This window comes from Leucopleurus acutus (assembly GCF_964270905.1).
Source record: "Leucopleurus acutus genome assembly, chromosome: 4".
NCBI lineage: Eukaryota > Metazoa > Chordata > Mammalia > Artiodactyla > Delphinidae > Leucopleurus > Leucopleurus acutus.
Window position 1 is genome coordinate 33,724,429 of NC_139146.1, and position 15,726 is coordinate 33,740,154.

Consider the following 15,726-nt stretch of genomic DNA (forward strand, 5'->3'; position numbering starts at 1 on the left):
AATCATCACCTCAAAATTAAGAAACTGAGAAACCAGTTCCTTGCAACAGAAAAACGTCAGGTTAAAACAATAAACTTGACCAGGTGTGATATGACTTTGGTGTCTCGAATATAAAAACAAAAAATTCTGAGAAAAATACTCTTAAAAATATATATTCTGACTTGTTTGGCTCCGAAGACACATAATTTTAAAAATCTTCAATTTACTATATTTCACTTAAATCCAAAGACTAGCACAAATATTAATTGGTCAAGAGAGATATAAATAAAATTTATAAAATGTTAAAACAAAAATGTTATACAAGTTGGGGTAAAATGCTCAGCAACTTTATTACATGGAATCTTTCAAACAAAATTTTAATAAAAACAATTTAATTACCATTAACTTAGTCATGGTGGGTCTTGGTCCTCCTATAAATGAAGGATCATTTTGCTCCTCTACACATGGGACCTCATCTAAGCTTGGTTGCTGTTCATTCGAGGTGGTCTGTAATTCTGGTAAATTGAGAAATTGGATCCCACACTGAGAAGCTGTTGTTTTTACTCTTGGCACTTCCTGAATTCTCTGGTACCAGGCAGCCAGCAGTGGAAATTCTACCAGCTTTTCAGAAAGTTTCTTGCAGATAATTACCTAGGCAATTACAAAGAACAAAACACATTATTATATAATTTTTGTTTGTTATAAGAGCTGATTGAGGTAACTTTACATACCATAAAACTCACACATTTAAAGAATGAGTTTTAGTAAATTTATAGTTGCACAACCATAATCCAGTACCATTACGCTCAACGTCACACCAAAAAGTTCCCTTGTGACCATTTGCAGTCAGTCTCTGCTCCACAGTCAGTTGTAGGCAATCAATAATCTGCTTTTCATGTGTATAACTCTGCCTTTTCTAAAATTTCATATATTTAAATGGAATCACAAAATGTGTCTTTTTTCACTTAGCAATATGATTTTGAGATTCATCCATGTAGTTGCATTTATCAGTAGTTTGTTTCTGTTTATTATGATGCAGCATTTAAAGTAAGCCTTTTATTTATTCAAATTAGAAGCATTTGAAACCATTACCCCTGATGTAAATTAATATGTTTATTTTCTCTTGGTCAGATGCTTTCTCTCCAGCACCACCACCAAACTTCAATTTCTTTAAAAATTAGAATGCTCTTGCTTCTTTGTGAGACACTGAATGTTGTTTCCATAGAAACAGTTATAATGTTACAAACAGATTATGACTTATGAACAGATAAAATGAAAAGGTCAAGTCACAGAAAATCTCGACAAATGTATCTAGCAATAATCAGTGCCAAAACAGGAGTCAGAAAGGACGAAAATTAATGAAAAATTTCACACATATATATAGTCTATTTTAACTGGACTTTAAGGTTAAATAAGAATTGATTATAAGAATAGGGTTTATGTGTAATTCTCTTTGTATACTACAAGCGCTTAAAACACTGCCTTGCAAAAAATACTGAGTGAATGAACAAATGATCAAGAAACCATTTATTGACCTCAAAGAATAATCCCCTAAATTAGTGTTTTTCAAACTGCTGCTTACAACCCATTAGGAGATTTAAAAATCAATTAAAAAAATTTTTTTTGTTTTAAATGAAATTAAATAGAAAATATCAGAGTACATAGCATGTAGTAAGGTGGGTTATTTTCTGTTTATATATCTATATTCATATATATAATATAAAGATGTATATTTGTATTTGTATGCTCAGTCACCTTGTAAAATGCATTATTTACTGTGAAAAGTAAAAAAGTTTGAAAAATACTGTCTAAATGGTACTCTGGGAGCCAAAAAGTTTCTAATTCTCAACAAAATACTTAATTGCCTGGAAACAGATTATGTGCTATGGGAATTGAACTTTAAGCCATGATAAATTAATCAAATAAGAAATTTCTCATTTCCTCACCTTTCCTTTACTCCCCTTGGTAGTGATTTATTCTTACTTGTTAGACGCATATGACATCTTGCCCTTCTTTTGAAAATAAGTTGTGATTAAACAATAATTCATGTTTAAAAAATTTGAGTTTTACTCTGCATGACAGGTCATCCCATTTAATCAATATGCCAGGCTGCTCTGCTAATACCCAGACAGCTCAGGAGGTATGGCACCACATTCATTAATTACACCTGAGAAGACATATTTAAGGATGAGGCTAATGTTAAATGTGTGAAATGAAAATTAAATTTGTTCCTAAGAAATGATTTTTAAAAGATGTTACCTGGCTGATAAGATCAAAACATTATAAATACCAGAGTTACTTAAGGACAAGAAAATAATTTATTCTCAAAATATTGGTAAAAAATTGCTATCAAGACCACAAACTGAAATCCTACTGGCTTTGTATTTAATTATAGCAAGAGGCAGAAAAACTTGTATGAATAAAAAGAGAAGCAAGATATTACACCTATCCAAAAGATCTCCTCCTCTGCATTACTTTCCAGTCACTTATTATATAAAATATTTTGTAATTCTTTTATGTCATTTCCTCAGTCATGTCTACCCTTTCAAAAACACATCATAATCAACAAATGTTTAGGTGAGCAGTGTAAGCAGTATAAAAAATAGTAAACAACCTGTCTAAATGGAAATATAATCCTAGTTCAGGGTCTTTTCTTATCGTCTAGAACTGGTGAGTTAAAACTGAAAATTCTTAAGGACCTAAGGAATAGGACAGGGGATGGAAAATATAAATTAACTATGGAATCCATAATTTTTGCAATATGCCAGCCAGTAGTGAGATTCCCATTTTATTCTCAATTTTATGCCAATGGGAACAGTGAAAGAGGTAATTAACATAGGTATTTTTGCTCAAAAATCAATTTCTACAATGATTTTACTTTAGTAATAAATGCGTCATACTTTTAAAAACTAAATTCAAAGCATTAGAAGTTAAAATGTATTAAGTTAAATCATAAATGTTCAAGTTACAAAAATATTTCATAAAATGTCAACTTCTCTGTCTTCCAGGAGTAGAATAATCTTTTAAATAGTTCTATCAAAGTGTACCTGTTTAGTAGCAGTAACTTAAAAATAACTATAAAATGTTCTGGCATCAGAGAGAAGCAAGATTTTGCCTTAGTATGGTTATTCATTATTATTTCTCCCATCTGCTTCCTATTCTGTGTACTAGAAGGTTCTAACAAATAACAGGAGGGGGGAATCATAAGATGCATTTTAATTTATTCTTTTTTAATCCATTCCTGAAACTTTCCAGAGGAGAGGATTTTATCAGGCACCTTCCAGGAAGAAGTGTTGGGCTATCAGTGGTTAACTTTGCACACTAACATCCTATGAAGAGGAAGAGAAGCTTGGAGCAGAGGTTTAGATGTAACACCTCAGCCTCTCTCCCTGCTGTTGTTTTGCATATTTGGCTTTATTCTGTTTAGCAAAACTGGGTATTTTCCCTAACTCTTCTAATTTTGACCTCTGGTATACCAAACCTTGAATTAGCAAAATTGACTGCTCTTTCATATTCTTGATCTTATTCCTGTGGCTAAATACCTTGGCCCTAGATTCAACTCCATGTTTCTGATCCAAACCTAGTAACTTGAACTTCATTCCTGATCATGAACTTGATCTTAATTCTGATCATTTGGACCACTACTCCATCACCTCAATGTGTGTTAATACAAGTGTAAAGGCTCAGCTTCATAGCCACCGTCTGAACTAAAATGGCTGCTTCATAACCCAAGATGACTTACAGGAGGAAAATAAATACAACAGAAATAACATCAAAGCTTTGGCAAAGAAAGATTAACTCCTGAAAGAAAATGTGATGATCTAGGAAAAATACAAACAAACAAAGGAAAATATTTAGAGAATTCGTTTACATAATGTCAAAACAGAAGAATTTAATCATAGAATAAATGTAATAACAAAGTTTTCCGCTATTTTAAACTGAGATGAAAACAGAGTTCCTTAGTTGTATCAATATTAGGTAGATTTACTCAGCAGTGGTCAGGCTGATGTCCCACCTGATTAAAGGGGGAAAAAAATCCTCTCAATTAGGAACACCTCCACCTCAATTGATCCTCATCAGGTAAACAGTATTTAAATTAAGCTAAAATTAAATGCAATTTAGCTGAAGATAGATGTCTGGATAATGATCTAAAAATAACCTTTATGCAGGTGAATCCAATTTTTATGTTTTGTTGCCTTTGAAAGCAAATAATCAAGTCTTCTCTATCACCTTGTTTGATTTTCTTTGTAGCACTTATCATTATTTAAATATGTATTATTTATTTGTCTACGTGTTCATTTCTATCTTCCCTATTCTTCTATTTCTATTAGAATATTAACTCCATAAGGGCTGGGACCATTTCTGTCTTGTTCATCACTGTATTCCTAGTGCATACAACAGGGCATGACATATACAGTAGGCTTTCAATAAATTTCTCAAATGAATGAATTAATGGTTGTGCCGCTTTGATTCGATTTTTATGAAATTAGGAACAAATAGTTATCCAAGGAGACCAAGAAGCCATGAATACCAACAGTATTTCCTAATATGCACCAAATGACTGCTCTAATGATTGAAGTCGGTAATAACAGCAGAGGTGGGGGACTGGGGGGAGTCAGGGACAAGAGAATTTAGAAATCGTTTGACTACGAAAAAGAAAAAAATCTATGTTTTTCTCCCCACCCAGCACCATGGACAATATGAATACACATGACGTTTACAATACTAATCAACATCTAAACGATTCCTAGATCTCTTGTTCTCACATCCTTTGATTCTGAAGTTATTTTGATTTCTAATCTTGTTTCGTTTACATTTTAAAGAAAAATGTTCTTTAAGAAAATGCCAATTGATTAATGCCACCTAACTTATTAGTGAAGCCTGGTCCCCAAATATATAGATTTTCGTTAGAAATCTCTTCTCATCTGTCAGTAGAGATGCCTGAAGTGTTGGTGATATATAATCAAAATGAAATCTAATATCTGATTCCTTAGTAAGGGAAACGGTGAAATGCTTCAAAGTGAGAAAAACGCAGTTCTGGAAAACCAACTGGAAAGCTGCAGTGAGCTCTAGCTTCCCATGTTCACTCTGATACTACTTTTACCTTGTCCTTTTTCCCTCCACAGACAGAAAAAAAATACATACATACATACACTTATATATGTATGTATATAAATATGTATATATATGTACACACACATATATATACACACACATATACATATATGTGTACCTGAAAAACGAAACTTTCCTTATATAATCTCCCACAGCATTGAACAGTACTGCCAGCTATGTAACATAACAGAGACGAGGGTAAAATATTTCTGATTTAAAAATATCTAACATAATGAAATTAGCATTTGAAGAAACTACATAATTATAAAATATAGCTGACAAGAGTCTTTAGTATTTTAATACTGGAACCTCTAGTATTAGAAGGTGATCACCACACCATTTTAAAGTTAATAATCATAAAAAATGCTAATGTTTTTAGCAACTCAAAACTAAAAGTCATAATAATTACTAACATGTATTGAAGGCACTATTATCATCTCTATTTTACATATAACAAAACGGAGACAGATATTAATAACTTGCCCAGAAGCATAATGGTATTAAGAAATGAAATAGGGACTCAAACCCGGGCAGTTTATAGACTGAAACATACAGCAGTGTATCCACTCCTGATAAACCTTACCAAAAAATGATGGATACAGGGCAAGAGCACAATATCTGCCAAAGTGAAGTACAGGCCTTCTACAAACACATGGTCCAGAGGCGGAAGGTCAGAAGCTTTCGCTTTTCTGACGTGAGCAGGCTCCCTGTTGGCAGGAGCTGGTTCCTCATGTACTGTGAGCTTTGAAAATGCCACTCTCAGTTCCAGGCTCGCCGATGAAGAGTCCACCTCTTCAGATGTTTCCTGTCTATGGACCTTGCTCTTCGTTTCTTCCTTAGAAAGGGAAGGCCTAACCCCAGCAGCCTTCTGCTGCTTCAGCTTCTGCCGCCGGAGTTTGTCATCATTATGTACCCTAACGGGCTCACTAAGCTTCTTCTCAAGCTCTAGTATTTCAGCAGGGATAGCTGGGGGCTGGTCAGAAGATTCTTTGAGAAAATTCTCAATAGCTAAAGGGATGGTAAGTTCGCATAGCCTGGTCCACTGACTAACCTGCAAAACAAAACAAGAAATGAAAGGATTCTTTACTTTCAACATAGCTTGAAGAAAAATAACTTTCTATTGGGAAATAAGACTGGTTTAGAGAATTTAAGTCTTGAGCTAAACCACCTCTGGGCTAGGCTTTTACGCTCTATCAAGAGACATTACAGTGCTTCAGAAGTGATAACATTAAACAATGGAGGTTCAGCATTCCTGTATCTGGAATATTGCTATTCTCCTGTGTCCACTTACCGAATAAATCCTCACTTCCCAAAGCCTTTAAAGTACACTCCCCCTAAAAAAGCTCGGTTTCCGAAACACTGCTACTTTGAGCTCCTGTTCATATGTAAAATCCCCTTTAAAAATCCTCAACGTAATTAAAAGGTAAAGAAAAAAAAAAAAGAGAAATCTTTCCCTAAAAATAATGTCTCTAAACCTCATAAATTAAATCTTAAATTCTTATCTTCCAATACTGCGCTGAAATATCGGTATATGTGAAGGGCTATTTTAACTCTTTCATTGGTTACTGCAGTTTCTTTTAAGTAAATTAAATTTTATTTTCCAACAGAAAGTTCAAATAAATATTCAAGTGAATGTGTTGTCACTTATGGCTTTAAATAACAGAAAAGAGACATTATACTTACTTCAGCACAGGCTTTCAAGCAAGTCTTCTTAAAACCCAGAAGTTCCAAAATTTCCTTCTTTGAGGGGTCTGCTTCATATGATTTCTGGATTATGTGTCTCAGAACAACAGCAAGTCCTGCTCTACAGAAATTGTCTGGTCTTTCTACTACTGCAGGTAAACAGCAACTCTGGACTATTGGTGGAAGCTCTTGCCTTGAAATAATCTGTATTTCAACATCCTCAGACAGTACACTTTTAAGTAGTGAAATGCCTGTGCTTTCTCCAGTGAGGACTAAGCAAACTTTAAAGATTTTGCAGTCACAGTATGATAACAAAAATAAAGTTATAGATGTATGAAGAGGAAAGATGCACCCTTCTTTTTGGTGAGAAAAGTCCAAGTATAGATATTCTTCTGTAAGACTTTTCTTAATGCCTTTCATTTTCTTCTTTCATTGGGTTACCTGAAGCATAAATTGAAGTGGTTATAGGTCTTAGAATATAGCAATTGCGAAGCTAAAATAAAAGATGAACATTTTAAAAACATTTTCTAGAAATCAGCAGGGATTTGTGATAGATATGATTCTACAAGAATTGGTTCTTGGAATGAATAAATGGCTTCCAAAAGAAAGATTCCTACCCTGCCCAATTAACTAGTCTTAAGGGTGATTTTATATCCAGCTCCTTTAAAAAGAGCATACCTCAGGTGCTTGGCAATAGAACTCTCTCAGTCAAGTATTGATACTCTGGGGTCTCACCACAGGTGAGAACAAAAGATGAATAGAATGGGACATAAGAAATAACTAAGAATACCTAGAGTTGTCTGGGGATAATAGCTCTGAGAAGCTTGATGAATACTGCTTGTTTTATGCCCCTAAAATATAATAATTGAGGGGGGGATATATTCATTCTCTCACAAGAAATGGATTCTCCCAAAGTGGATTTTGATATGTGATGAGCTATTGTATGCTGAATCACAATAGAAAAAAATATTTGAAATTCTCCATAACTTAGATGTTGATAACTGAGATATCTCAAAGTTAACGTGTCCAAAATCAAGTTTCTCATTCTCTCCCTACGCCCAAAACCTGTTCCTCATGAATCTTCCCCATTTCAGTTAATGGAACACCATCCTTCAGCTCTTCAGGCCAAAAACCTGGACAATCATTTTAAATTACTCTTTTCTTTCACACCCCCATAACTAATCCATTAAAAATTTATTTTGGCACTACATTCAATATATACCTAGAATCCGATTATTTCATTCCATCTTCATTGCTTCCACTGTGATCTAAGCCACCATCACCTTTCTTCTTAATTATAGCAATTGCTTCCTAACCCTGCTTTCCATCCTCTAGTCTATTCTCAACATAGTAGCAAAAATGATACTGTTAAAAATGAAATAAAATCATGTCACTTCTCTGCTCAAGCGCTCTAATGTCTTCCCATCCTACTCAGAGAAAAGGCAAAGCTCCTGCAATGGTCTACAAAGATCTCCTTGATCTAATTCTCTTTGTCTCTTTGTCCATCTCATCAGCTCTCATCTTCGCTCACCGCTTCAGCAAAAGTGGCTTGTTGTTCCTCTAAATCACTAGGTACATTCCCACCTCAGTGCCTTGGCACTTGATATTTCTAGTGCCTAGAACACATCCATACCTCCTTTAAGTACCTACTCAAATATCAACTTTTTGAGATGTTCCCTGGCTACTGTATTTAACTTGCAAACCCCAACTCCCACTTTTCCTGAAAAAACATTTCCATCCCCTTCTATGCTTTTCTTCACAGCATTTATTACTATTGTAACATACTACATTATCTATTTTGGTCTTAGCCCAATAGAATGTTCCATGAGAGTACAAACTTTATTTTATTCACTGCTATGCTAAAACAGGACCTGCTATATGTATATGTGTGTGTGTATATATATATACATACACACACACACACACACATATATATGTATATATGCGTATATGTATATATATGTGTGTGTGTATGTATATATATATATATATATATATAGTCAAGAAATATTGAGTGAATGCATGGACGAATAGACATGTTGGTTATTTTAAAGATGCAAACGTACACAACCTTGTGGTCAAATTATTGATGGGTGTTTTCAAGTCACAATCCTTAAGACTTTTGTCAATTATGACTTTTTGTTTGATTTCTACATTTCCTGGGTCTAAAATTCCCCATGTTCTAATACATAAATCAAAATTCCAAAACTGACACTAGATGGCACTCTTTAAAAGCATTCACCATGTAACAGGAAAATGGTATATTGGAGAAAAAATTATTTTAAATTATTTAAAAATTATATTAAAAGCCTTTAAAAAGTACACATGCAACTCTTTCTTTTAAGTGTATTTGAAATATTAGTGCACCTGAATTTTAGGGTGCTAAAATTTACTAAATTTCCTTTATATTCTAAATTCCTTAGATTTCTTTTTTTATTCAAAAGCAAAATAGTTAAGTACTCTTTAATCATCTTGGTCCTCAACTTTTTTATTAAAGGGCTAATAATCCATTATAACAAAGGGATATTGTTAGTAAAGTACTGTCGTGGAAAACTTCTTGATAATGCAAGTGATCACCAGTGTTTTATACTTCTTTTGTTAAAACATAACAGATCTGCACCATGGTTTGTTACTTATTTAAAAGATTATCTAAGGGCAATTTATTTCATGTAATTTAAAAGCAACAACACTTTAACCCGTGGAAACCATTTTCTCCCTGAGCTAACTTAATTACCTTTTGGATTATTTTTTCCTCCACCTAGAGCTGATATTAAAACAAAATATTAAAGGGCATTTGTTAAAGCTCACAGGCAAAAGAAACCAACATTTTGTAGAAAATCGATAGTCTCTTTGAAGAGTTTATCCCTATATATCTATTGCTGATTAATTTACCAATCCTCTTAACTCCCTTTGTTGACAGTGAGATGCTATAAAGATCCCTAAATGTTTCCCCAATAAGCAGATTTGAAAGAAAACATAATCGATTTCCTCATTTGCCCAGCAGGCTAGGAAATAGTAATTAGAGACTAGTCCTGCTAACATTTAAAAAAAAAAAACACACACAAACAAAAAACTAAAAACAACATCATACTATTTTACAGCTTTTGATTTAGGATATGCAGAAACATTTTTTTAAAAATTAGAGTACGTGTATATTTGCCACTTCCCAAGGCACATAAGTACCTTGAGAATTAACTTTTACACATTCTAGAAACTTTTTTTGCTGTGAGCACTTAATAAATGCTAAATGTCAACAAAATAGAATAGCAATAATCTGCCCTTGGAGATATCTAAAAATTAATGAGATGCCTAAGAGAAAATGCAACGTACTGCTGATTCTTTTTAAAGTTTTTTTTTTTTTTGATGCGGACCATTTTTAAAGTCTTTATTGGATTTGTTACAATATTGCTTCTGTTTTAAGTTTTGGTTTTTTGGTTGCAAGGCATGTGGAATCTTAGCTCCCCGACCGGGGATCGAACCGGCACTCCCTGCATTGGAAGGTGAAGTCTTAACCACTGGCCCGACAGGGAAGTCCCAGTACTGTTGATTCTTAACATAATTTATTTTTTTAAATATAGATTTTTTTTCTTCCCCTTGAAGATTAAAAATGTTACTTAATGATCTTAGAGTTAAAAAAAAATTACTCTCCCTGGGCAATTTCTCCACATTAAATACTACTGTAATTTCAAAAATAAATATTAAGTATTAGCAAACCTGTACAAATTTGATATCTGGTTTTGGCTTGTACTATGTCTTTAATTTTTCAAGAAAGTAGAACACAGTTTTTGCTTAAAGTCTGCAAATACCCTCAAAAGAAACCTTCTTTTTTCTTCTTCTTCTTCTCCATTTCTACCTAGAGAATTCCTTATTTTATTACTTTTATGTCATGAGCTTTAAAAAAGGTAGGTGCTGTAGAATCATCCCCTGGGTCTCCAACACACAGAGCTGGGGGCATAGCTCTTGTTAGTCCAGACTACATTCCTGCCAAGCACAGAAGTGCTGTATGTGATTTGCTTTCTCAGCTTTGACAGGTGCCACACTGCAACTGTTCCTGTGATGGACTGAGAAAGCAGCAGACAACACCACAAACGTGAGATACTGAACAGAGCTGATGGAGTGTGCATCTCCTTCCTGGAAAGGCCAGCCTGCTTGGGAATGTTGCAGAGGGAATAAAAACAGGTAAAAAGAAAATACTTAAGCCTTGGTTTCATTATTTGGGAATCTTTAAAGATATTTTTAAACAAACGAAGTAGTCACAGGTTTAATTAGGAATTTAATCTTTTTTTCATTCTCATTCCAATTAATATATCTTGGTGTTGATAAAATGAAACATTTCACACATGAAAGGGGAAATGAGTTTTATAGGTGTTTTCTTATCTAAAACCATTTTACTACTTTACTCCTTGCATATGTATATAGAGAGAGAAAGAAAAAAATACCATAAATAAGTATGAAAATAAGCATACTTCTCTGGAAACTGGAAAAATAGTTTAAAACTTTTGTGCTCAAAATTCAAGTCTGGATCTACGGCAACTAAATATTACATAATAGATAAATAAGTTATATATTATATATAAAGACCAAAAAGTGTACAACTGCAACTAAATATTAACCAGTTGATTTTTTTTAAATAAGAAATTATCACTGGGCCTGGGATTTGATAGGAGCTTAATAAATGTTAAATGAACAAAGAATACAACTCTAAATAATATTATGTACATTTTATTGTCCACCAGCTATGTGCTAAGCACACAGAACTTTTGTGCACTACTTCAATCCTAATAATCTTTAAAAGTACATTTTACTCCCACTACATAGATAAGAACTGTACTTCAATCCGAAAGCATTATTTGAATCTATAAAGGGATCTTATTGGAAAACATTAAGGAATAGGTATTTTTCTAACATAAATAGCATTACTTTATAAACTTCATAAATTGAAGCATATTGCAATTTTTTTACAGCAACAATTTCACCAGAGTGAAAACCATCAGAAATTATGTTATTCTAAGCAACTGTCCTTGATAAAAACCTCCATGCTAAAGGCAGAGTTATTTGACAATTCTTAGCACTGCATTAAGTTTTTTGATAGTTCCTTCCTAATTCCCTTTATTGGATCTTCCTCAGACCTCTTAGTGACCTGTAGCTCAGTACTTTACCCTATTCTCAACTTACACTCACCCCTTTGATTACTGGCCTTCAAAATTTGATCATGCCACTCAGTAAGAAATAAACCTTATAATGAAAGTCATTATACACTGAATAATACCGAAACAAAAGAATCACCAAGAAATATCCTACCACATGAGATATAACTGACAGTTCAACCTGCTTTTTCTTTCTTCTTCTCCTCCAGGGTTGTGTCATTGTTTTAATGTTGGTTAGTACTCACTAAAGTGATTCCATGACCTATGGGCCACAACTTACAACGGCACTACCCGAGGTGATTTACAGTGTCATAGGGTTAAATATCATCTAAGACTCCTATACATGTATCCTACTTGACATCTTCACTTGGACATTTTTCTAAACCTGTTCCTCTTTCCTCAAGAAGCCCCCATTCTTGATAAAACAGCAATACCATTTACTTAGATGCTTGGGCCCATAATTCTGAAGTCTCACTCAACTTCTTTTTTTCTCTCTCTTACCCTATTTCTACCTTTGAAATACATGCTAAATCTAACTTCTTAGCACCCCTACCAATAACTTTAATCTAAGTCATCACTAGCTCTTACAAAGACTACTGCAAAAGCTCATTTAACTATTTTCCTCCACTCAATACAACTGTCCATTCTGCAACTACAGTCAGGGTGATCCTTTAAAAACATAAATCAGTCCATGTCCTCTGTTCACAACCATCCAATGGCTCCCCAGAGCATTTAAAATAAAATCCAAATTTCCTATCATGGTCTCTAGGGCCTGATGTGACCCTAGCTGTGTTTCTTTTTTGACCTGATCTTCTACCCCTCTTCCCTCTTGTTCACTTCCCTCCAGCCAGTTCTCCTTGCTGTTCTGGGAAGAAGCCAGCAATGTCCCCGCGCTTGAGAATTTTGGTACTTGCTATTCCCTCTGCCTAGAATGTTCTTCTCCAAGATATTCACATGGCTTGCTCCTTCATTTCACTGAGGTCTCTGAATATTAACTCAGAGCAGTCTATCCTGAGAAAAAGGACTCCCATCACTTCCTAGCCCCTTATTCTGCTTTCTTTTTCTTTACATCACTTTTTTTTTCAGCTGTTATTCTAGACGTTTATTGGAATTATTAGGTCAATTATTTGAGAAACCCATACACTCATTCAACAAATATTTACTGAGTTTGCTACTATGTGCGAGGAATATAGCACTTATTACCTCACATATCTCCAGTGCTGAAGAGTACTCAAATTTTAGTTCAAGGAATGTTTAGTTCAAGCCTTAAATTATGCTTTATACTTCCAAACTTCTCAGGGAAAATAAGGGATCTGTGTTGAATTGAAAAGATTTTCTCCAACCAAATATTCAAAAAATCTGTTTGTTACTGAGGCTGAAAGCTGGGGAGTCACAAAATGTTGGAATATAAATGTGACACCCTAAGTCCACTTGAATATTAACTGCTTATATTGTACAGAATAAATAGTTCAAAGCAGTTTACAAATACGAAAAAAATCACAAACTCCTATTTTTCTTAAAGATTCAAATTTAAATTTGAACCCATTAAAATTCCCCACTACAATCAAATGTTCAACATTATGAATATTAGAACTTAGCTTGTGTTTTATACATAACAATATTTGGTTGTAAATCTCACTACTTTCTTTCAATAATATAGATAAACAAAGAAAAGCCTGCCTCTACAGAGTCAGATAGCAGCTTATTACCTTAGATAGTAAAGTTTAAAAAAGGAAAGAAAAAACTGAGCCATTTCAGTGCTCACTACATTATGTAATGTGAGGACACATATCGTTAAGTCCTAGAGGACAAAATCCTATGATTAAAATTAGCTGCTTATCTGGGCAAGAAGTGAAAAAAAAAAAAAAAAACAGTTTAAAAAAGCGTACTGTAACCTTAGCCATAAGGGAAGTGTGTCCTCTCTGGAGAATCAGGGAATCATCTGTTGCCATAGAATCATAATGCTTGCAGCTAAGCCTGACCTCAAAATTAACAGGGATCCACAGCATGAAATGCTAACATGTTAGAAACATGGGCAAGCCTGAAATAAAATTACTGAATACCCACAGCAACCAATACCCGTGCTTATTATGAACTAAATGGTTTAAATCCTTGCTTTCCAAGTACTAATCATAACAGAATTCAGTAGGCTACTTTAAAAACTTGAAGATAAAAACAACATATGCTAAGGAACTGTGTATACTACAGATATTTTAGTTGACTGGCCTCAAAATTTGTTAAGTTTCAAAAAAAATTTTGTTAAGTTTCAAGGTCTGTTAAATTGCTGCTGTTACCCACTTGCATACTCAGTCTTTATTCTTATTTCAAATCACAGGTGATATAAAAGCTACAAAGTAAACACAGGTTAAAACAAAACTAAAAACAAACCCCCCAAGACCCTTATGGGCCTTCTACTACAGAAGTTAAAGTTTGAGCTTTGTTTAAAGCAGGCAAACATGTAACAGAAGTGTAAAAAAATAAAAGAATTGATAAAATAAATGTCAAATCTCACTGAGTTTTTCAGATTTATTTTTGAAGTTAGGACTCTTAAAACAATGCCTTCAGGTATAACTCAAACATAATTTCAATTATGTTTCAATTTCAATTTCAATCCTTTCAGTAGTGTATATTCCCCACCAGGCAGCTGAAAAGTCACATAGCTTAATGTTTGATTTATTAAATATGATAGCAAATCACTCAGTTGTATTTATAACAAAGTACTTATTTTCACAATATTTAAGTGACCATGGTTAAAGTTTAAATTGTCACCACTAGTTTTTGCCAGCTTTTGCACTTTCTCCTTTAAACAGTTTCTAGATAAGCTTAGAAAAAAGTAGTACTCTATCTTCTCTTATCAATAATTTAACAGAAGACATATTATTAAATGCTGGCATCTTCTTGATATTCAAGAACTTATGACAAGGAATGGGATCACGGCATTAGGGGATCATGACGTTAAGAATAAAGAGGGGGAGTGGGGGAATAAGTCACCTAATCCCAAACCAGGTAGAGAAAGTACTCGTATCAGTAAACGTTTTGGAAGTCAAAGCAATTTTCATGTAAGTTAAACTCTAACTTTCTATAGAAGTTTAAAACCAAAGTGAAACACTGCTTTGATGGTGTAACAGAAGCAAATGGCCCCAAATGAAGCAAGTTCATTAGAGTAACTGTTAGGTAGTATTCACATACAACTGCTTTCTCCAGTGAGGAAGGGCTGGAATAAAAAACTAAGTGGAAAAAAAAAAGTTAAAGCGCGATCCAAGAGGTCTTAAAACCACACCTAGCAGCAAATGACAAACGACCCCACAGACTGCTGCAACTGGAAGCTGCTCCATGCCCCCATCAATAGAGGAAGCCACGGGGACTGGTCCTGGAAAAACTGAGAAGGGGCCCGGACCCCTCGACCCTTCCCGCCATTCCCCACATCCTCAACCCTGTTTCCCCAGATGCTAAGAGGCGGCTTTACGGCGTCTCAGGGACTGCGGAGCCGGCGGCCCGAGCGCCCTCCTTACCTGGTCGCAGAGGCGCGGCCAGGCAGGGAGGGTGCGTGAGCGTGTGGGTGACACGGACCGCTAGCTCATTCCCGCCCCGCCCGAGCCGGGTTTCCCGAGGCCGTTTCAGAAAGTCTTCGCCCGCGGGCCACACGCAGCCAACGAAGCCGGGAAAGAAACAACGAAGATCGCGCCAGGGAAGCAGCGGCCCCCGCAATCATTCATAATCCGGCGGACCGGAAGGAGTAGGTTACGTCACTTCCTACCGTCGCACAGCCAATACGTTCCCCGGTCGACCCTGCTGCGGGAAC

The 15,726-nt window shown here is 34.8% G+C and overlaps 1 protein-coding gene across 1 annotated transcript in view; it reads right to left on the bottom strand.

Annotated features, from left to right (window-relative positions):
* Positions 1-7,200, bottom strand: part of GSTCD (glutathione S-transferase C-terminal domain containing) — a gene marked incomplete at its 3' end in the record, with an annotated part of 128,440 nt that extends 121,240 nt beyond the window's left edge. The window contains exons 1-3 of the mRNA XM_082838108.1: positions 6,778-7,200; positions 5,678-6,145; positions 379-630 (exon numbers count right to left, since the gene is read on the bottom strand). Of these exons, the coding sequence (XP_082694234.1) occupies positions 379-630; positions 5,678-6,145; positions 6,778-7,197 (1,140 nt within the window). The 5' untranslated portion in view covers positions 7,198-7,200. The remainder of the gene's footprint in view (positions 1-378; positions 631-5,677; positions 6,146-6,777) is intronic.
* Positions 7,201-15,726: the final 8,526 nt, after the last annotated feature.